At 38.0% G+C, this 22,139-nt stretch overlaps 1 protein-coding gene across 4 annotated transcripts in view; it reads left to right on the top strand.

Moving 5' to 3' along the window:
- MGAT4A (alpha-1,3-mannosyl-glycoprotein 4-beta-N-acetylglucosaminyltransferase A) overlaps positions 1 to 21,794 on the top strand; it is a 128,711-nt gene extending 106,917 nt beyond the window's left edge. For all 4 annotated transcript variants that reach the window (XM_045828414.1, XM_045828413.1, XM_045828416.1 and 1 more), the window contains 6 exons: positions 2,396 to 2,503; positions 2,627 to 2,820; positions 5,641 to 5,719; positions 6,399 to 6,465; positions 20,747 to 20,859; positions 20,988 to 21,794. In XM_045828414.1, the coding sequence (XP_045684370.1) occupies positions 2,396 to 2,503; positions 2,627 to 2,820; positions 5,641 to 5,719; positions 6,399 to 6,465; positions 20,747 to 20,859; positions 20,988 to 21,014 (588 nt within the window). In that variant the 3' untranslated portion in view covers positions 21,015 to 21,794. The remainder of the gene's footprint in view (positions 1 to 2,395; positions 2,504 to 2,626; positions 2,821 to 5,640; positions 5,720 to 6,398; positions 6,466 to 20,746; positions 20,860 to 20,987) is intronic.
- The last annotated feature ends 345 nt before the right edge of the window (positions 21,795 to 22,139 follow it).

The raw sequence follows: 22,139 nt of genomic DNA, 5'->3' as shown, positions 1-22,139 counted from the left end.
TTGTGGTTTTAATTTGCATCTCTCTGATGGCTAGTGATGCTGAGCATCTTTTCATATGCCTCTGGGCCCTCTGTCTGTAGTCCTTGGAGAAGTGTCTGTTCAAGTCTTTTGCCAATTTTTTAATTGGGTTTTTTGTCTTCTGGAGTGGAAGTCATGTGAGTTCTTTGTATGTTTTGGAGATCAAACCCTTGTCCAAGGTATCATTGACAAATATGTTTTCCCATATAGTTGGTTCTCTTTTCATTGTTACGCTGTTTTCTTTAGCCATGCAGAAGCTTTTTAATTTGATGAGGTCTCATTTGTTTATTCTTTCCTTTATGTCCCTTGCTTTAGGGACATATCCATGAAGATGTTGCTGCATGGAATGTCTGAGATTTTCCTGCCAATGTTTTCCTCTAGGACTTTTATGTTGTCACAACTTATATTTAAGTCTTTTATCCATCTTGAGTTTGTTTTTGTGTATGATATAAGTTGGTGATCGAGATTCATGTTTTTGCATGTAGATGTTCAGATCTCCCAATACTATTTGTTGAAGAGGCTATTTTTACTCCATTTTATGCTGCTGCTCCCTTTGTCAAATATTAATTGACCATAGAGACTTGGGTTTATTTCTGGGCTCTCTATTATGTTCCGTTTGTCTTTGTGTCTGTTTTTATGCCAGTACTAGGCTGTTTTGATTACAGTGGCTTTGTAATACAGTTTGATATCAGGTATTGTGATCTCTCTTACTTTGTTCTTCTTTCTCAAAATTGCTACAGTTATTTGGGAGTGTTTATAGTTCCATATAAACTTCTGAAATATTTGTTCTTTATCTGTGAAATATGCCATTGGTACTTTAATAGGGATTGTATTGAATCTATAAATTGCTTTGGGTATTGTGGACATTTTGATGATGTTAATTCTTCCAATCCATGAACATGGTATCTGCTTCCATTTGTTTTTCTCTTCCTTAATTTGTTTTTTCAGTGTTGGGTAGTTTTCTGAGTACAGATCTTTTACCTCCTTGGTTAGCTTCATTTCTAGTTATTTTATTTTTCTTGTTGCTATATCAAATGGGATTTTTTCCCCTGATTTCTGTTTCTGATGTTTCATTATTGCTGTATAAAAATGCCCTTGATTTCTGAATGTTGACTGTGTATCTCACTGTTTTGCCAAATTCACTTATTAGTTTGAGTAGATTTTTGGTGGAGTCTTTAGGGTTTTGTATTTATACTATCATGTCATCTGCAAACAGTGACAGTTTTGCTTCCTCCTTTTCAATTTGGATGCCTTTTCTTTCTTTTTCTTGTCTGATTGCTGTGGCTAGAACTTCTAATACTATGTTGAATAGGAGTGGTGAAAGCCCCTTTGTCCTGCCCCAGATCTTAGTGGGAAAGCTCTTAAGTTTTTGCCCATTGAGTATGATATTGGTTGTGGGTCTCTCATAAATGGCCTTTATTATGTTGAGGAATGCTCCCTCTATTTCCACTCAAAGTGGAAATGTTTTATAAATATGTCTTTTTCAATATGTTCTTGGCCTAAAAGTTCATGAAAAATCATTGAAATGAAGAGTTTATGAAAGCATGACCAGCTAGCCATGGCTACCTTGAAGCACCAGACTAACTCCCTTTGATAATCCTGCTGACATCATAGGTGTCTCACTATGATCAAGTTTGAGGACAGGTTGTAATCTGAAGTCTGAGTCATGAGGCACTTTGAGTTGAAAAGTAGGTATCCTGTAACTGTGCTGAGATGGATTTGTGTGTGGAACCTTTAATATGGTTTACTTGCTTATATAAGTTGTTGCTTTACATGTTTAAATTGCTTTCATGTAACAAAATGTGCCTTATATTATTTGCAAATTCTTCATTCTGTTATCTTTTTGTATATTTTGTCTATTTGACCTAAACCCCTAGTTTATAGTTTGTGCATTTTAATATTAAAAGTCAAATCTCCACCTGGCTGGCGTAGCTCAGTGGGTTGAGCGTGGGCTGCGAACCAAAGTGTCACAGGTTTAATTCCCAGTCAGGGTACATGCCTGGGTTGCAGGCCATGACCCCCAGCAACCGCACATTGATGGTTCTCTCTCTTTCTCCCTCCTTTCCCTCTCTAAAAAATAAATAAATAAAATCTTTAAAAAATGTCAAATCTATTTTGTCATGTCTCGAGAAATGGTTGAAATTAAATTTTTAACTCTTCCCTTAGATGTGCTTATTTTAAATTTCTGCATCATGTCTGTTTATCAGGTAAGTAGTAAGTCTATTAATGCCTCAATGAGGACCCTGAAAAATGTGATTTGTAATTATGAGATGAAGTTAGATTTTCTTTTCAATGTTTACCTGAAGAACTTCTCATTTTTCAGATGACAAGATTTCACTTTATAATGTAACACTAACATGACCTTTTTCCTAATTAGAAACATTGTGATAGACAGAAAGCAAATCTACGAATTCGCTTCAGACCTTCCCTCTTTCAACATGTTGGTCTGCATTCTTCACTAACAGGAAAAATTCAGAAACTTACGGTTGGTGCTTTTGTTTGATTTTTCTCATTAATATAAAATTTGTTATGTAGTGCATTATCAGTGCTCTTCTTAAGTATAAATAAGCTATAGGTTGTTTAATTGCATGTATGTCTTTCCTCCTAGGATAAAGATTACATGAAACCATTACTTCTAAAAATCCATGTAAACCCACCTGCAGAAGTATCTACTTCTTTGAAGGTCTACCAAGGACATACACTGGAGAAAACATATATGGGGGAGGATTTCTTCTGGGCTATAACCCCAGTGGCAGGAGACTACATCTTGTTTAAATTTGATAAGCCAGTCAATGTAGAAAGGTTGGTGATTATCGAAATATATTTGGGCTTACAGATAAAACCTCTTTCATAAAGTGATTTATGATGGAACTTTTTGTGTGTATAACAAATATGAGGAGACAGTGGGTTCCAAATGTTGGGTTATAATATATATTTTTTACAACTTGATAATAAAATGGGTGTGTTGTTTTCAGATATAAAAGCATTTAGCATGTTTGATAAATTCTTTTGCTATGTCTAAACATATATTTAGTATATTTTTAATACTTACACGTAGAACTGTGCCACAAAATCTCAAATTCATATTCTTATCCTTATTCTGGAATATCCCTTAAGATGTGAGTGAGAAATGGTTGACAATTCAAAAGATTGGTTGAAATGGCAAGTTTAACAGGCTGTGACTATCTCTAGTCAATGGTTTTGCAAATGTTGGGTTACTTTTATTACATTATGGAGGAATTCACAACCCTTTAATGTTTTTCAACATTTAGGTCCATTGTATAGCTTAGGACTCTTTCTCTCTATTTTTTATTTAGCAGTCATGAGTCCTTCAAACTCTCTTAGGTTTGGCTGTTTCCCAGACTGTGTGTAGCATATTCACATGTGACCCCCCCACCCCCAGAAAAGAATATAATTCTTTAGCCTTTGGTTTATTATGTTATGCATTCTTGTGAGAGGGTCATTTGGTTTTTGGAATATGCCAAAAGTCATGTGGAATAATTCTGTTTAAGGTGGACAAAAACAATGCATAGCTATAATATAATATTTTTAATTTTCTTTAGTTACTTTAAACTGATTCTAAGGAGAAATTTAAGTGTGAAAATGTTTTAAGCAATGGGAGTACCACTGGCAAAAACATAGAAGTACTGTTAAGTAATATTTTGCACTTAAATGAGTATGTAATATTTGTTATTTAATGCTTATTTTTATACTATATAGTGATTATCTGTACTTTGAGGTATTGTTTACTACACTTAGAGAAACAACAATTTTCTTTCACCTTGTTGATGAACAAGAACAGCCTCAAGCATGTCTATTGGTTTATTTTTAGCAAATGAAAATTCCATTGAAGAATCTGCCTAAAAACCTCATGTATCAAAGATCAAATTTCGTAACAATAAGTACATTTACAATAAATCTCTGTAAAGTAGTATTTACATGCCCCTACTGAGGGCACTTTTCTAGTAGAAACTCATTATGAATTTTAAAGTGCTTAGATAGATCCACCCTTCCTAAGACAGAAGAAAAGGAATCACTTTTTGATTGTCACAATAACTTACATGCTAAGAGGGGGAAAGCAGAAGTTGTATTTATCAATATAGAGATGACGTGTTAGGAAAAATATTTTCTGACTGTATAGCATGATATGTGTTCATTATACAAAAATTTAAAGTCTGAGGAATAAGGAAAAGAATCAGAACTCCAAGGACACCATTGTGACCACATTGGCACATTTTTTCTTGTTTTTTTTGTGCTTTTACTTTGAGGTTATGGTGTACATGTAATTTTATATCTTATATTTTCCAGTATTATACTCTGTCACGTATGATTGTGAACATTTTAGTGGTGGCACAGGCATGGCTCCACCATCATTTACTTCTGCCAGTGTTAAATTTTTAGGTGATATTGAGGTTTTTCACTATAGATGAATATCGAACACCTGAATCAATGTGTCCAAACTCCAGATTACCTCCACTCATATTTTTGCATCTATAGATGAGATACTGAATGGCCCATGGTTATATGATGTAGTGTTCCAAGGCAAAGATGTCTTAAAAAGATGTGTCTTAGAGAAAATTCTGGAAGTAATTTTTGGTGTAGCTTAGAGGGAGCTTCTTATTAGGCTCCCTGACCTGTGTAACATTTGCAAATCAAGTTCTCGTCATAGATGACTTCTGCCCACAAATATCATACTGTAAGCATGTCGGAGCTCTGTTGTAACTATTACTTGCTGAGCATTTTTAATATGTAAGGCACTTTTTGTCAGTTCTCACAAACTTCTTGGTAACAGTCATGTGAGGGTGAGACTATCTGCATTGTATAGATGACACTCAGGTTCAGAAGCTAATGCAACTGCTAAGGTGAAAATTCTAATAATCGGGACACCTAGAACTTGGATGCAGGTCTTTGTGACTACTAAGCATAAACTTTTAACCATTTGACTTAACTAATATTGAGTTTCAGATTTGAATTTAGATATGCTTTGTGTGCCCGTCTGGTTTCCACCCTCCTCCACTTACCCACACATACTAGTTTTCAGAGTATCAAAACATAAGGACAAAATACTCATACCCAAAGAGTATTTTAGATTTGCCACAGTATGTCATGTAATCAGTCATTATTCAAATATTTGTTAACACTGACAAATGGAATTATTCAGATATTTGGGATTGGTTAATTCATTTTTACTCTACTAATACTAAAATTATTTGTATTGGATAAAACTAGTTTTTGACCTTGCAACAACTTATGTCTGTGCTAGTGAAAATTTTCTTTGATCCAGACACAGTATTATAATGCAATTTTGATTATTCCTATCAAGAAGCTTATATATTTAAAGCCATATAAACAGCAACATAAAGCTGTCATCATTTTTAATTTGTTAAGTACATTATTATGTTAAACAGCAAACATGTCCCTTCTGACAGAAGGAATTAACATGTCACCTAAGGCTTGCACCCTTCAGTTTTTAATTCCTCACAATTCAGAATATAATGTGCAGTTACTACAAGTTCTAGTGTCAACTTCTGTAGAAAGCTTCCTCTGCAGGAAGGCCACCTTCTTGAACATTTGTAAAGTTTAGTCTGACTTATATTTTTATTTTTATGTTTGTATTTTTAGTTATTTGTTCCATAGTGGCAACCAAGAACATCCAGGAGATATGCTGTTAAACACATCTGTGGACGTTTTGCCTTTTAAGGTATGACTATTTTTTTCCCTTAATTTTCCTTAAGAATACCAATAGACTTGGTTTGAGGCTATTCTTACTTATAAGGTGAAAGAAAATTTTTGTTATTGTGGGACCTCATTGGTACTATTAACTTCTTTTGAAATGTGGAACACCTACTATATTGTTCTGTTTGCTTTATTCATAGAATGAGCCTTCATTTTGTTTCCTGTTGGAAAATACTTGGAAGTTTATACTAGGAAAATAAATGAATCATTCTTTTATTTTAATGTTTACCTGCTGTTTGTATTTTGAGTCCCCAAATACCATGTGGTTTTAATGCCTATTGATTAATACACAGAATTAATGTATTGGCCTCTAGGGAATGCTTAGATCTCTTTCAAGTTAGCACACAGTTCTTGTGTATTTTTTTTAATAGAAACTAGTATTTTATTAAGTTGATTTGAATTTTAAATAATTTAAAATTTAAATTCCTAATCATCAGTATATTATATACAGGTTCAGATGATAGTTAGAAAAAAGAACACACATATTGATAAGCCCTTTAAGGTTTAAGACTGAAATGATATCTTCTGTTTTTAGATATAGCTGTGCCACAAAAGCCATTTTTATTTTTATTAAGATATATTGATAACTTACCTTTGTTTTAAATGGAAGAGTTTATGAAATTAATGTTTTTGTTTTGTTTTAGGGTGAAGATTTGGAAATAAGCAAGGAAACCAAAGACAAACGATTAGAAGATGGTTATTTCAGGATAGGTAATGCCTACTTAAGACTGGTAAAAATGTCCTTGATTTTCTTGAATTTAATCCTAAAGCAATTTTAAATGCTTTCAAATGTTCAACAGCTTTAGGATTACAGTTACCACCAGTGCACTCCAAGTTTTATTTGTTCTTGTGTTTTATTATCTTGACCCAACTAGGATTTCAGATCAAAGGTTCATTAACTGGTTCCCATTTTTTTTCCTCTTCCTGCCACTTGTTGATATTCACGTCAGATAATCTGCCTTCAGCTGCATTTTGCAGTCTTGCTGCTTTACCTTAGCTATTCTCATGGTCTCAGCAACATCCATATGCCAGATCACCTCCTCTGAGTGTGTGTAACACCAACATTTTTTTTATTGCTCACCACACTTGTTGTGACCATTCATTTGGTTGCCTGGGCGTAACATGGGGAGACATCCCGCATACCACCCGATGTACTTTCCTGCCCATTAGCATAAATATGTCCATTTGCGATGGTGATCTAGACTCCGTGCCACTGTATCTGAGCCAGAGAAGGACTGCATCTGCCTCTGTCCTTTTGTTGGCTTTCCATGGAGCCACTGCAGTTACCTTTTAAAAACGTCAATGTTACTGGGTTGGCCAAATATTGTTTAGCTTTTTCTGTAAAATAAAAGACACACATTTTTCATTTTTACCAATAACTATTGATTTGGATATTTTGAATATGTTTACTATCTCCTGCTATTGGCTTGTAACCCGTAGAAGCCAGGGCTGCTGCTAAATAAACATCTTGCAATACACAAGACAGCCCTATAGCAAGGAATTATTTGGCCAAAATGTCAGTAGTACCAAGAAACTTTGAAAATCACTTTGGACATGTTCAATCAGTCACAGCACCTTCTCTACACACTGCACAAATATTTTTTTTTAAGTTTCAGTTGTGTTTTTACCTTTCTGGAAATATTAAAGCATAATATGCTGAAAATGCTGTGTATTTTCTTCCATCTTCAGTATTAAAATGGCTACACAAAAATTCAACAATTTTGATGTTTTTTAAGTATATTTTGTTGATTATGCTATTACAGTTGTCCCATTTCCCCCCTTTATTCCCCTCTGCACACCCCCTCCCACACACATTCCCCCCCTTTGTAGTTCATGTCCATGGGTCACACATATAAGTTCTTTGGCCTCTACATTTCCTGTACTATTCTTAACCTCCCCCTGTCTACTTTCTACATACCATTTATGCTTCTTATTCTCTGTACCTTTTACCATTCTGTGCCCCTCTCACTCCCCCACTGATAACCCTCTATATGATCTCCATTTCTGTGATTATGTTCCTGTTCTTGTTTGCTTAGTTTATTTATATAGTTTAGGTTTGGTTGTTAATAGCTGTGAGTTTGTTGTTATTTTACTGTTCATAGTTTTTGATCTTCTTTTCCTTAGTTAAGTCCCTTTAACATTTCATATATTAAGGGCTTGGTGGTGATGAACTCCTTTAACTTGACCTTATCTGAAAAGCACTTTATCTGCCCTTCCATTCTAAATGAGAGCTTTGCTGGATAGAACAATCTGGGATGTAGGTCCTTATCTTTCATGACTTGGAATATTTCTTTCCAGCCCCTTCTTGCCTGTAAGGTCTCTGGAGAAATCAGCTGACAGTCTGATGGGAACTCCTTTGTAGCTTACTGTCCCCTTATCTCTTGCTGCTTCTAGGATTCTCTCCTTCGTTTTTACCTTGTCTAATGTAATTATGATGTGCCTTGGTGTGTTTCTTCTTGGGTCCAACTTCTTTGGGGCTCTCTGAGCTTCTTGGATTTCTTGGAAGACTGTTCCCTTTGCCAGATTGGGGAAGTTCTCCTTTATTATTTGTTCAAATACGTGCTCAATCTGTTGCTTTTCCCCTTCCCCTTCTGGTACCCCTATAATTCGGATGTTGGAACGTTTAAAGGTGTCCTGGATGCTCTTAAGCTTTTCCTTGATTTTTTGAATTTTTATTTCATCATGCTTTCCTGCTTGGTTGATTCTATCTTCCTTCTGGTCCACTGTATTGTTTTGAGACTCAGATTCCTTCCTTTCACTATTGACTCTCCTCTGCGTATCTTCCTGCATCTCTTTTATGGTAACCTGCATCCTTTCATCTAAATTGCGCCCAAAATCAACCAATTCTGTGAGCTTTCTGATCACCAGTGTTTTGAACTGTGCATCTGATAGATTGGCTATTTCTTGGTCGCTCAAAAGGATGAGTCCTGGGGGACTGATCTGATCTGCTCTATTGGATACATGTCTTTCCCTGTCTCTCCTTTTTTTTTTTTTTTTTTTTGGTCTGGTCGCTCTTGTTATGGTGGGGGGCGGAGCCTTAGGTGTTCACCGGGGCTGGGCGCCCCAGTCGCTAGATTGTGACGTTATATGTGGGGGCAGGGGCGGGAGGAGGAAGGGGAGGGAACAATGGCGGTAGTTCCGTTCTCCTGGGCTCAGACCCTTCTCAGGGATCCTGGGCTGCGAGCTCTGCCCTGGTCCACAATCGCTGCCTCACTGGGTTCGCCAGCCGCAGCTTGCCTACTCAGGGACCACTGCTGCGTTCTTGTGCCCCGGATGGCTGTCGCGCCGATTTCGCGCCAAACTTTCCCCAACCTCCGCGCGCCACCGACCCGCGCCAGCCCCGCGCCCACTCGGCTCGTCGTCTCCTACCAGTCTGGATGAACGGGTCTACTTCAACTTCCTGGCTGTCCGACTTCCATTCAGATAAATCCTCGGTTGGTTCTGGGTGTTATTCTATCTGTAAATTATTGTTGTAAATTATTGTTCTAATCTTGGTTGTGTGAGGAGGTACGGTGCGTCCATCTATTCCTCCATCTTGCCGGAAGTCCCAAAGATAATCTGTGACAAAGCTTCTACAGAAACACTCTGCTCAGGTGTCTCTTCATTCTCCGTTGTATGCCAACAAACTGTATACAGTCTATAAGCACGTCCAGAGTCATTGGAATCTCAGCCGGGACCCTCAGGGTAGCCTCCGCCGTCATATTCTGGGGTACTCCCAAAACCTAATAACTTTCCATTACAGATTCCTTAATTCCCATCCATTCTCACAACTTGTTACTTTCCTCCTATTCTTATTTCTCTGGTCCCAAGATTGTTGGTCCTATCATGTCCCATGCTCTCATGTGCAGCCATGTTTGTGGATATTTTTTTCAACTGAAATGATCAATTGACATGTCTCCTCCTAGTCACACTTTCTCATCATTTTTAACCAGTTTAGTTGCCTCTGTTTTGGGCTCTTTATACCACAGGGTGTGTACCTGTACCATGTTGTCATAGTTCAGTTCTGTGTTCTCACTGTGGAAATGAAGTGGTGTTGTCTCTCACATAGCGCCTTTCACTAGATAAATATCAACTGAGTGAATGACTGTAATATTTTCTTTTTTAAAAAATATATTTTATTGATCATGCTATTACAGTTATGTTGTTTTCTTCTTCCCTTTATCCCCCTCTGCCCAGTACTCCTATTCTCTCCAGCATTCACCCCTGGCTTAGTTCATGCCCATGGGTCGCACATATAAGTTCTTTGGCTTCTCCATTTCCCATACTGTTCTTAACCTCTCCCTGTCTGTTTTGTACATACCAATTGTGCTTCTCATTCCCTGTATGTTTTCCCCCATTCTCACTTCTCCTTCTCCCTGCTGAAACCCTCCACGTGGTCTCCATTTCTGTGATTCTGTTCTTATTCTAGTTGTTTCCGTGGGTTGTTTTTGTGTTATGTTCTGTTGTTGCGAGTTTGTTGTAATTTTACTTTTCATATTTTTGATCTTCTTTTTCTTAGATAAGTCCCTTTAACATTTCATATAATAAGGGATGGGTGATGATGGACTCCTTTAACTTGACCTTATCTAGAAAGCATTTATCAGCCTTTCCATTCTAAATGACAGCTTTGCTGGGTAGAGCAATCTTGGATGTTGGTACTTGGATGAAGAGACTTGAATAGTTCTTTCCAGCCCCTTCATGTCACTAAGGTTTTCTGGTGGGTGGGGGGGAGGTGGAATCAGCTGCTAGACTTATGGGAACTTCTTTGTCAGTAACTGTCTCCTTTTCTCTTGCTGCTTAAGAGTCTCTCCTTTAATCTTAGGTAATTTAATTATGTGTCTTGGTTTGTTCCTGTTTAGGCCCAACTTCTTTGGGACTCTCTGAGCTTCTTGGACTTCCTAGAAGTTTGTTTTTTTCACCAGATTGGGAAAGTTTTCTTTCATTATTTTTTCAAATATGTTTTCAATTTTGTGCTCTCCTCTTCGCCTTCTGGCACCCCTATGACTTGAATGTGGGAATGTTTAAAGTTGTCCCAGAGATTCCTTAAGCCTCTCTTCATTTTCTTGAATTCTTGTTTCTTCATTCTGTTCTGGTTTATATATTTATTATTGTTCTTTTGAGTTCTGGTTTCCTCCCCTTCACTGTTGGTTCCCTGTTTATTTTTCTGTATTTCACTTTGTGTAGCCTTCACTTCTTCCTCTATTTTGCGACTGTACTCAGTGATTTCTGTGAGCATCCTGATTACCGGTGTTTTGAACTCTGCATCTGATAGGTTGTCTTATCTCCTTGTCACCTAATTCTTTTCCTGGAGTTTTGATCTTTTCCTTCATTTGGGCCATACTTACTTGTTTCAGCACACCTGTTAACATTGTAAGGGGCAGAAGCTTAGGTATTCGCCAGGACATGGCAACCATATTGTGGTGTTGTGTGTGGGGGAGAGGCCAGAGAAGGAACAATGCCAGTCTCTCTACTCTTGCCTCACCTTCAGTCACTTCACCTGCTTCCCACAAGCAGATTTTGCCCTTTCAGGTGCTGCTCTGGTGCTGACATCTGGGTGGGTGGGCTTGTGTATGTTGTAGGATCTGTGGGCCCCTCCAACAAACTCTCCTGTGACACTGGCAGTTTCTCCCACTGCTGCAACCCCAACAGGTTTTTACAGCCAGAGGTTTTGAGTCTTTATTTCACTGTGCTGGAACCCTGGGTTGTGTGGTCTGTCTCCCTTCCCAGTTGTTCCAGTTTATCTGCATGTGAATGTGGGACTGCCTGGTCCACCAGTTGCCACCTTGTCACACGTCCTCTCTACTCTTGCTGCCCATCTCCACCCCTCTTGCCTGTCTGGGTGAATGTTTCTTCTTTAACTCCTTGGTTGTGGGACTTCCATACAGTTCTATTTTCTGTCAGTTTTGGTAGTTTTTTGTTTTTAAATTAGTTATTATCCTTCTTTTTGTTGTGCAAGGAAGCGAAGTGTATGTATCTATATACACTTCTTTAGCTGGAAAGGCCTATTTTCTTTTGCTTACAACAAATAAATGCTTTTCTTAGTAGTAGGCAAAAAAAGAATACTGGTAAATTAATATTGTGAGTTTTCAGGGCAGATACAGCCTGTAGAGCAGTTTTATATTTGGTGAATGTCATTCAATTTTTGCCACAAGACTTGTATGCTAACCCTGACTAATTTCTATGTAGTTTGGGTATATAGATGAGTTTATTTTCATATTTGGGTTATATCTTAGCCCACCTCTAGAAAAATACATAAAATGGAAGAGTATACTGAGACATTTATTAACCCTATTACTTGTCAATTATTTAATTTCTCAGAATGTTGTGTTCTAGATTATGAAAGTAGCATAGGAAATAGATACATCTATATTAAGTGTCTCTTCAGCAATTTGAAGATAAGATCATCTCAAACATCAACTCATACATACTTAGAACCAGAGGAAAACTTATGAATCATCAGACCCCTAGATCTTGCATCACAAAAGTGTTCATCAGAAACACGGAGCAGTGGTTTGTTTTTCAACTGAACAGAAAAAAATCTGCTCCCTTAAGAAGTATGCTTAATGGAATTGTGTGTGAAGGGCTTCGCAGACCTTCTCCCTTGTAAAATAACAACTGGTGAAAAAAAATTTTTTTAATTCTCACCTGAGGTTATGCTTGTATTGATTTTAGAAAAAGAGGAAGGGAGAGAGAGAGGGAGGGAGGGAGGGAGAGAGAGAGAGGGAGGAAAAAACATCTATGGGTTACCTCCTGTACACTCCCTGACTGAGGATTGAACCTGCAACTCCTTGGTGTACAGGGTTGCCCCAACCAACTGAATCACCTGGCTTAGGGCAGGAAAAGTTTTGGGGGTTTTTTGGAAAAATACAGCCAATGGAGAAACATTTACTCATGAAAATCTGAATCTCAGTAAGAACATTAAGAATCTGAGGCATTTGAGCCCTCACCCACTTTATTACCCACACTGCCTCTGCAGGCACGGCCGAGAGCACTGAACTCCTTCTCCCACCAGCTCTCATGCTAGGCCTGTGGAATCTAACCAGGAAGGGCAGGTGCAAGTGTCTCCTCCTCCCCAACTCTGTGATGCAGAAACTCTGTTCAGACAAGAACAGCTAAGAAATATGAGGTTCTCTTCCTTCACTAAACCTCCATTCATAGGGCAGAAGCTCTTTCTCAGGCACAGTGAGGTGAGAAGACTTGGCCCCGATCACTCACTCACACCTCCAGGTCACTTGCTCCAGCTCACTGGGAGAGGTAAGCCAAGAAAATGAAGGGATACTGCTACTCCCCAGTGCTCTGCTCATAAAGCAGGGGTGTCACTCCAGGGGAAATAGACTGCTGTCCTTGCCAAAGATTCTGGGCAGTTGTACAGAGATTTTTCTCTAGTAGAGAGGCAGGCTTAGGAACAGAGCTCTGTAGCTCTCGTAAAGGGGACTAATTTATTTGAACAGAGCTTGGTCAAGTTCAAGCCTAAGGGCAGTGTGGAATATGATTGGGATTTGTTGGTAAGAAAATAAGAGACTGGTAGCTACATTCAGGCTAAACTGTAGACTATCTAGAAGTTTGACAGAACCAGGGAAAGAGCTAGTTAGTAACTGGGTCATCTTGGGTGGGAAGGAGCCACCAAGACTGGCCCACCAAGAGGCCAAGATTTAATTGGGTCTGACCAAGTAACAAATTATGCCTGAAGCCACGTCAGAAACAATAGACAGTCAACTGGCAATTAGTAGAGAACTGATGGTTGAAGGTGGGGTAGGTTAGATGGGTGTGGCATGACAGCCAAGGACCATCTTGTGAAAGAAATACTAGATTAGTTAAGTTAAAGAGGGCTGAAGAGCCTTTCACAGAGAAATACTGAAAGAAAAGGAACCACTGTCAGGGTGGCAGAATGAGATCTGAAAAGGATAACCTTAAAAGTCCCTGGCAATGCCAGCATTTTATGATATGATTCTAGTCATTGTTTAGTAATTTCCTCCTTCATTTTCCTCCTTTTTCCTGTCTTGCTTACCAAGTATAGACCATTGGGTTAAGGACAGAAGTTAAATTTGTTGTTTGGAAAGATAGTACATGCACATACTATAAAATACAAATTTAAAAAGGTAAACCTAAGTCTTTTAAACATTTTTTTATATCCTCACCTGAGGATATATTTTTTGTTTTTGTTTTTTAGAGAGAGGGAGAGAAAGGAACACAGATGAGAAACATCTGTTGTGGGAAAATTGGTTCTTCTCAACAATGTAGTAAAGATCAGCAAGCTGATTAGTATACAGGCAGAGTTTATTAGTAATACGTTCTCAGGGAAGAGAACAGGCCTAGCTGAGGTGGGCGAGATGGGCATAGGCCCCCAATCCCTTTGTCCTGAGGATTTACAGTTCTCGGGGTAAGGTGAGGGAATTACATATTGATTGGTGGGTTAAGGCCTAGGCCTGTTCTCCTCCCTGAGAACGTATTACTGGTAAACCCTGCTTGTCTACTAATCAGCTTGCCGAGCTCTAATTCTTTACTGCATCAGTGAAAAGAATCAATTTTCCCACATCATCCTCCTGCACACACCCTGACTGGGGATTGAACCCGCAACCTTTTCATGTAAAGGATGAATCCCCAACCGTCTGAGTCACCCAGCCAGGGCTAATCTTAAGTCTTATTCCCTCTTCTTTCCCCTCCTACCCAGTGCTTCGTAGAGGCAGTTACTGTAATGATTTGTGTCCTTTCAGAAGTAGCCTAGTCATAAATAAAAATGAGTAAATTCTTTAAAAACACAGTCATGCACAAAATGATCACATACTGAGTGTATAACCTTGTTCTGCATCTTGTTTTTTCCACTAACAAAATACATATGTGCATATGGAAGATGAACAGTTTTAAAAATTGTAAGTATTTCAGATATACAAAAAAAATGCAAATATAATGAATATCTGTGTATCCAGCCTAAGATTTGTCAATTCAGTTGTTCTTCCCTAATGTCTTCTTTTCCCCTCCACCCAAGGGTAACTGCTATGCTAAATTTTATGGCTACCGTTTCCATGTGCACTGTACTACATAAGTATACAATTTCCCTGAGCAATGCTCAGTGTTGTTTGTACTGTTTTTAAATTTGATGTTACATCATTCTGTAGTCTATAATTTTTCTCTCTCACCACTGTGAGAGTTATCCATGTGGATGTGTGTATCTGTGGCTCATTTCACTGCTGTATAGATTCTCTTGCTTGGCATAAAGTTTGTTTCCATCATTTTATTATTATAAACAATGCTGATTTGAACACGTAAGCATGTGTATGAGTTTCTCTATGACACAGGTGGCAAACATAAGGCCTGCAGGCCGAATCCGGCCCTCCACCATGTTTTATCCACTTGGCACCTTGTTTCTAGCCCAGCAACAGCGCCGAGCTCCTTGCCCCTAGTTAAGGAGTAGTTACATTCATACAGTCCTAAAATTACATTTGACCCTTTGAAGGCAAGAGCAAGGCTGATGTGACCCCCGGTGAAAATGAGCTTGATACCCCTGCTCTACAACGTATACTTAGAGATGGCAGGAAGTCTTTCAACTGCATTATCTTCAACTTCATTCTTTTCATTGGCTGTCTAGTATTTCCTCATATTAGCATATCATAATTTATTTTGCCAGTCTCCTCGTGATGGTTACTTACTTTGTCTGCAATTTTTGCACATGTGAGAACATATCTGCAGAATAAAATTGCTGGGTGAGGTGTTTTAATGAGGCCAATCGCATCATTTGGTAATTGTTTTTCTAATTAAGTGAGCTCATCAGGTGACAATGCCAGATATCTCATTGTTGAAGTGTTTCAGTTTCACAGTAATTGTCAGTTTTGAATCCCTGCATAACCCAATAGTCAGTAACACTTTTTTGTATTCCCTATCCCAGTCCAGTCCCAAGTGTGGACATATTTTTAGGAAATAATAATTTTTCAATAAAAACATTACTTCAGAGGTACATATGTTTAACATTTTTATACAAATGAATAATACAAGCCTTGTCTGGTATGATCTCCAGCTTGTTTGTATCTCACCTTACTAGAGGTCTAGTCTGTCTGTATATTGTAAGACCCTAGAGTAGACTGTGTAATACCATATGAGTCAGCAAATTATAGCCCAGGGTCTGATCTGGCTCACTGCCTGTTTCTGAATAGACCGTGAGCTAAGAACATTTTAAACATTCTTTCTCATTATTTATTTTCACTTTTAAATGCTTGAAAAATAAAAGGAATTTCACATGTAAAACTTACAAAAAGTTCTAGTATCAGTGTCCATAAATAAAGTTGTGTTGGAACACAGCCACACTCATTTGTATTTGTATTATGGATTGTCTGCATGCTTTTATGCTACAATAGCTGATTGAGAAGTTGCAATAGAGATCGAGGTGGTGCTCTCATCGCTTCAGATTGTTGCTTGGCACACTATAAATAGCAATGATGGCCCTGGCTGCTGTGGCTCAGTGGACTGATTGCAGGCCTGTGAACCAAAAGGTCACAGGTTTGATTCCCAGTCAGGGCACATACCTGGGTTGCAGGCCAGGTCCCCGGTAAGGGGCGCGTGAGAGGCAACCACACATTGATGTTTCTCTCCCTCTCTTTCTCCCTCCCTTCACTCTAAAAAGTAAATAAATCTTAAAAATTAAAAAAAAAAACAAATACCAATGATGTATGTCTAATTTGACAGTGTTTCTAGTTCTACACACATCACTGTACTATGACATTTACCAAAAAATTGCCAATGTATACCCACCATGTCAAAACAAGAAAAGAGACTCTGAATGCTTTTTAACTCAGTGGAGTGTGGGTTATTTTATGACATGAGGTGACAGATTGGTGTGGTTGTTATACAGTGATGCAGTACTTCTGCTAAAGAAGACATAACCATACTACGCACTCACAACAATATTCCCAACTCACAGGAAAGCAATGATCAGAACACTTAGAAAATTTTAAATGGAATATTTCATCACAGCAGAATTTCTTCACAAAATCAAATGAGGATGTAACCAAAATGAATTTTAAAATGGCTCAAGTGTCAATAAAACCACTTACCAACTATGAGTTAATCAAATCACACTTAATTGCAATGGCCAAAGATATGTGTGCAGAGAAGAAAAGACTTTAAACTGTTAGGTTTTCAGCGATAATTACTTGAAGAGTTGAAGATTTAGGGAACAGTATCAATAGTTAGAAAGCAAATTATTTGAATTGTTTCCTTGGCTCTTGATAAGTTGACAGATGTTACTGATTCTGCCCAGTTATTTAGAGCCAATGCCACAGTGAAGTGACTGAAGAACTGGTCTTTGAATAGTTGGTAGAACAACTACAGACAAGAATATTTTCAAAACAAGTTGAGAGAACACAAAATTGGTACATCCTCAAGTGAAATCTGCTAAGATGTGTTACAGTGAATTGTGGTAAAAATATATGTGAAGAAGAAGGCTTAGTTGGATAAATTTACAAAGGTTGTGAAAATGTAAAGGTTTTTAAAAAATATATTTTATTAATTATGCTATTACAGTTGTCCCATTTCCCCCCTCATTCCCCTCCACCCTGCACACCCTCTCCCACTCACACTCCCTCCCTTTAGTTCATGTTCATGTGTCGTAAGTTCTTTAGCTTCTCCATTTCCCATACTATTCTTGCCCTCCCCCTATTTTATATCTACCATCTATGCTACTTATTCTCTGTACCTTTTCCCCTCTCTCCTCCTCCCACTCCCCTGTGCTAACCCTCCGTGTGATGTCCATTTCTGTGGTTCTGTTCCTGTTCTAGTTGTTTCCTTAGTTTGTTTCTGTTTTTGTTTTTGGTGTGGTTGTTAATAATTGTGAGTTTGCTGTCATTTTACTCTACATGTTTTTTATCTTCTTTTTCTAAGATAAGTCCCTTTAACATTTCATAAAATAAGGGTTTGGTGATGATGAACTCCTTTAACTTGATCTTATCTGAGAAGCACTTTATATGCCCTTCCATTCTAAATGAAAGCTTTGCTGGATAGAGCACTCTTGGATGTAAGTCCTTGCCTTTCATGGCTTCAAATACTTCTTTCCAGCCCCTTCTTGCCTGCAAGGTCTCTTTTGGGAAATCAGCTGAGTCTGATGGGAACTCCTTTGTAGGTGACTGTCTCTTATCTCTTGCTGCTTCTAGGATTCTGTCCTTCATTTTTACCTTGGCTCATGTAATTATGATGTGCCTTGGTGTGTTCCTCCTTGGGTCCAACTTCTTTGGGACTCTCTGAGCTTCCTAGACTTCCTGGAAGTCTATTTCCTTTGCCAGTATGGGGAAGTTCTCCTTTATTATTTGTTCAAATAACTTTTCCACTTGTTGCTCTTCCTCTTCTCCTTCTGGTACCCCTATAATTTGGATGTTGGATTGTTTAAAGATGTTCTGGAGGTTCCTAAGCCTCTCCTCATTTTTTTAAAATTTTATTTCTTCATTCTTTTCTGGTTGTATGTTTTTTTCTTCCTTCTGGTCCACTCCACTGATGTGAGGCCTAGCTTTCATTTTATCACTATTGGTTCCCTGTGCATTTTTCTTCATTTCACTTATTGTAGCCTTCATTTTTTCATCTAATTTGTGACCAAAATCAACCAATTCTGTGAGCATCCTGATCACCCGTGCTTTGAACTGTGCATCTGATAGGTTGGCTGTCTCTCGGTCGCTTAAAAGTAGTGGTTGCAGAGCTTTCAATTCTGTTTGAGCCATGTCCCCCCCCGCTTTGGTCTGGTTGTGCCTGTTACGTATGAGGGGCAGAGCCTTAGGTGTTCACCAGGGTGGGGCACCCCAATCGCTGAGTTGTGATGTTGTATGTGGGGGCAGGGTTCAGGAGGGAACAGTGGCACTTGCTCTGCTCTCCATTGGACTTCAGTCCCTTCCGCTGCTTCCCCCGAGCAAACTGGGCCCCTTGGTGCCAATTCCTGTGTAGGTGGGCTTGTGCACGCGGTGGGACTTCCCAAGGACTTCTCCTGTGAGGCTGGGAGTCTCCTTGCGCCTCAACCCCCACAGGTGTTTTCAATCAGTACCCCAAGGCTCTATTTCCCAGCACTGAGATCCTGGGTTGTGTGCAGTGCCTTGCTTCACAATTCCCTCCTCGCTGGGTCTGCTGGTTGCCACTCCTCGGCTGGGGTCTGCCAGCTGTCGCTTGTGCACTCAGAGTCCACCCACTGCGGTCTTGGGCACCCTGGATCCCTTACGCGCCCGGTCCCGATGCTCTCTGTTCTCCGCACAGTGACCAGCACCCAGCTGCCGGACTCCACCCCTCCTACAGGTCTGGAGGAACATGTCTATTTTAACTTCTTGGTTGTCCGACTTCCATTCAGATAAATTTTCTGTCAGTTCTGGTTGTTATTGTTTCTAAATTGTTGTCTGTATCTTGGTTGTGTAAGGAGGCACAGTGTACACTCCTTGCACAGCATAGTACAGTGGGCACAATGTAGACACCTATGCCTTCATCTTGGCTGCAAGTCAAATGTAAAGTTTTTAAAGCCTCTGGTTATTTTATTATTCATCAGTAGGTACTTTACAGAGAATATTTGAATTTGTCATTATTTTATTGAACTAGTAATGTCTACAGTGAATTTTATTCTCTCATGGACTTTGCTATTATCAGTTTTGTGACTTTTTATCAGAAATAGGAACTGAGTATTCTGACTTGCCCTACCACACAGCCGTTCTGCAGCTTAGTAGTGATTTTAAAAAGTATTTTTTATTTTGAATTCAGGAATAAGATTAAAAATTTTCAAAGTGTGAGAGCTGCCCTCAACCACTATTGTCTCTTTGAAAATTAATTTTCGCTGCAGACCTATTTCTTAATGAGTTCAGCCTAAAATTACAAAACAGTGCTTATTGCAGTCAAGTCACTGATGACAGCATTATTTGAATTACAAGTAATATCAAGCTAAATAAGGTGCTTCCATAAATCACTTTAATTAATGATACACTAAAGCAAATATAAAGAGAAGAATCTAAGAATTCCATGAATACCTTCCAAGTGATAAATATGCTCCATTAGAGTCATGTGCTTGTGGATTATATTAGGCAGTATCTGAGCTGTGTGAAATATTCAGGGTGAACTACATAAAATCTTCATTGATCCACATTCACATAAGACCATTTGCAATTGATTTTTGATGGTAAGGAGGACTGATTTTGAATTCCAGTTAACTGAAATGTTATCCACCCACAAAAGAATTACATTCTCTTTAGTACACCTGTAATAGGGGGGAAATATTGTACTCAGTTGTTCTTATATTTTGAATTTCATCAATAAAACTTTTGTGGAAATTTGTTTTCTCTCTATATGTACATTACTTACGTGGTATCCTCAGTTTTCCTCTCGGCTCACAAAGGCCCAAATATTTACTGTCTGCCTATTTCAGAAAGTTTGCCAATTCCTGGCTTGGGGAAATGTGGCTCAGAACTAATCATTCTCCTGTCACTTATTCAACAGCATTATTTGGTTTTGTTTTAAAAATAGTATTTCTCACAGCAAGAAAAATTGGGTACAGAGCACATTAACTTTTATAGAAGTTCTTGGTCCTTATCCTTATGGGAGAGTTTTTTCAACTTTCCACTTATAATGGAGTTTTACAGTGCATTTGCTTAAAGATATCACTTCATAATTCCTTCTAGATGTGCCCTTGGAAAGAATACACATAGATTGAGCCCCTGCCCAAGGCCAACCATTGTATTAATACGTATGTCTAATTAAAGCATTGAAATTTATTGATTTAAGCCTCCATGAGGTTGGTACACATATATTTTTGTCTTGTTTTTAATTTATAATAAGAAAAATATAGCTCTGCCTCTTCAAATGGATTGCTTCTATTGTTTTAAAGCATGTACTACTTCATGAAAAATTTTAAAGTTGAATAAAAGTAGGAAGAAGGAAAAAGTCACCCATTCCGTCTGAAGACTTCCATTGGAAATATTTCAGTGTTTTCCTTTCCTCCTTTATGTCAGTGATATCTGAAGCATGCTTGTTCCAGCCTCCCCAACCAGTGTTGATTTTTATTTTGAAGGAAAATTTGAGAATGGTGTTGCAGAAGGAATGGTGGATCTCAACCTAAATCCCATTGCAGCCTTTCGACTTTCAGTTACTCAGAATTCTGCTGTTTGGGCCATTCTTAATGAGGTAAGACAATATACTACATCAGTGAAACAGTTTAGAGTATTTTTTTTCATATTTTGATTTCATATTTAAAGACTTTTGGAAATGAAAAATAATGGCCTTATTGTACTCTTCACAATTTTGTATTTCAGATTCATATTAAAAAAGTCACCAACTGATTATCTCCTAAGAAACCAATACATCTTTTTTTCCTGGAAATTTGTTGATTAAAGATAACAAAGCATGTACTTTTTTTTTTTTTTTTTTTTTTTACTTGAACGCTACCTCTTGTGAAATCTACTGTAGATGATTGTCATTTCCACTCGGAAAGTGAACCTCCCACAGATAATTATATTCATTCAAACCTAAGCTGTCCTCCAATTTTAACTTGACTCAAACATTTTACACTTATGACAGCCTATTAATATGACTTGTACTGTTTTGGTATTATACTAATACATAAGAGTTGTACATATTGTTACATTCCTTCAATTTGAGAAGAAAATAATGGTAAATACATTTTATGAAGGGGGTACTTTTGAAATTCATTTATTTTACTATTATAGACCCTCTTTTATAGATATCAGGGATTATATATATATATATAAATATACATAAAAATGTTATGGAGTTAATTTATTAGAAACACTTAAGAAGTACATATTTTTGTGCAGTAAATTTTTGAATCAATACATTTTTTGAAAAATGGTTACCTTGCTTTTTTAAGTTCTTCCTATATTTTCCTTTGGAAATGCAAACATTATAGGTTAATGCCATTTTTCAAATGCACTGCCACTTAAGAGTGATTCTAGATTGATTTCCTAAATGAAATACTTTTTTACAGTAGCTTCCTGCCATCTGCAGTTTTGCTTTCTGTGGTTTTTAGTTATCCATAGTCAACTGTGGTCCAAAAATACTAAATGGAAAGTTCCAGAAATAAACAATTCATAAGTTTTAAATTGTGTGCTGTTCTGAGTAGTGTAATGAAATCTTGCGCCGTCCCATCCATCCCACCTGGGTCTGAATCATCCCTTTGTCCAGTGCGTGAGTCTCACGTCATGGCATCACGCAGGCATTGTGTATCTCACATGAGACCACATTTACATAACTTGTTACAGTATGTTGTTATATCTGTTCTGTTATTTGTTAGTCTCTTACCATGCCTAATTTATAAATTTTACCATAGGTATGTATGCTTATATATGGAAAAAACATCGAATTTAGGGTTTTGTACTAGCCATGGTTTCAGGCATCCACTGGGGGTCTTGGAACATACCCCCCTTGGATAAGGGGGGACTTCTGTA

The sequence above is a fragment of the Phyllostomus hastatus genome, unplaced genomic scaffold (genome assembly GCF_019186645.2).
Source record: "Phyllostomus hastatus isolate PE091 unplaced genomic scaffold, TTU_PhHast_1.1 phas_scaffold_78, whole genome shotgun sequence".
NCBI lineage: Eukaryota > Metazoa > Chordata > Mammalia > Chiroptera > Phyllostomidae > Phyllostomus > Phyllostomus hastatus.
The sequence above is the reverse complement of the archived record's forward strand: the minus strand, read 5'-3'. Positions and strand labels throughout refer to the sequence as shown.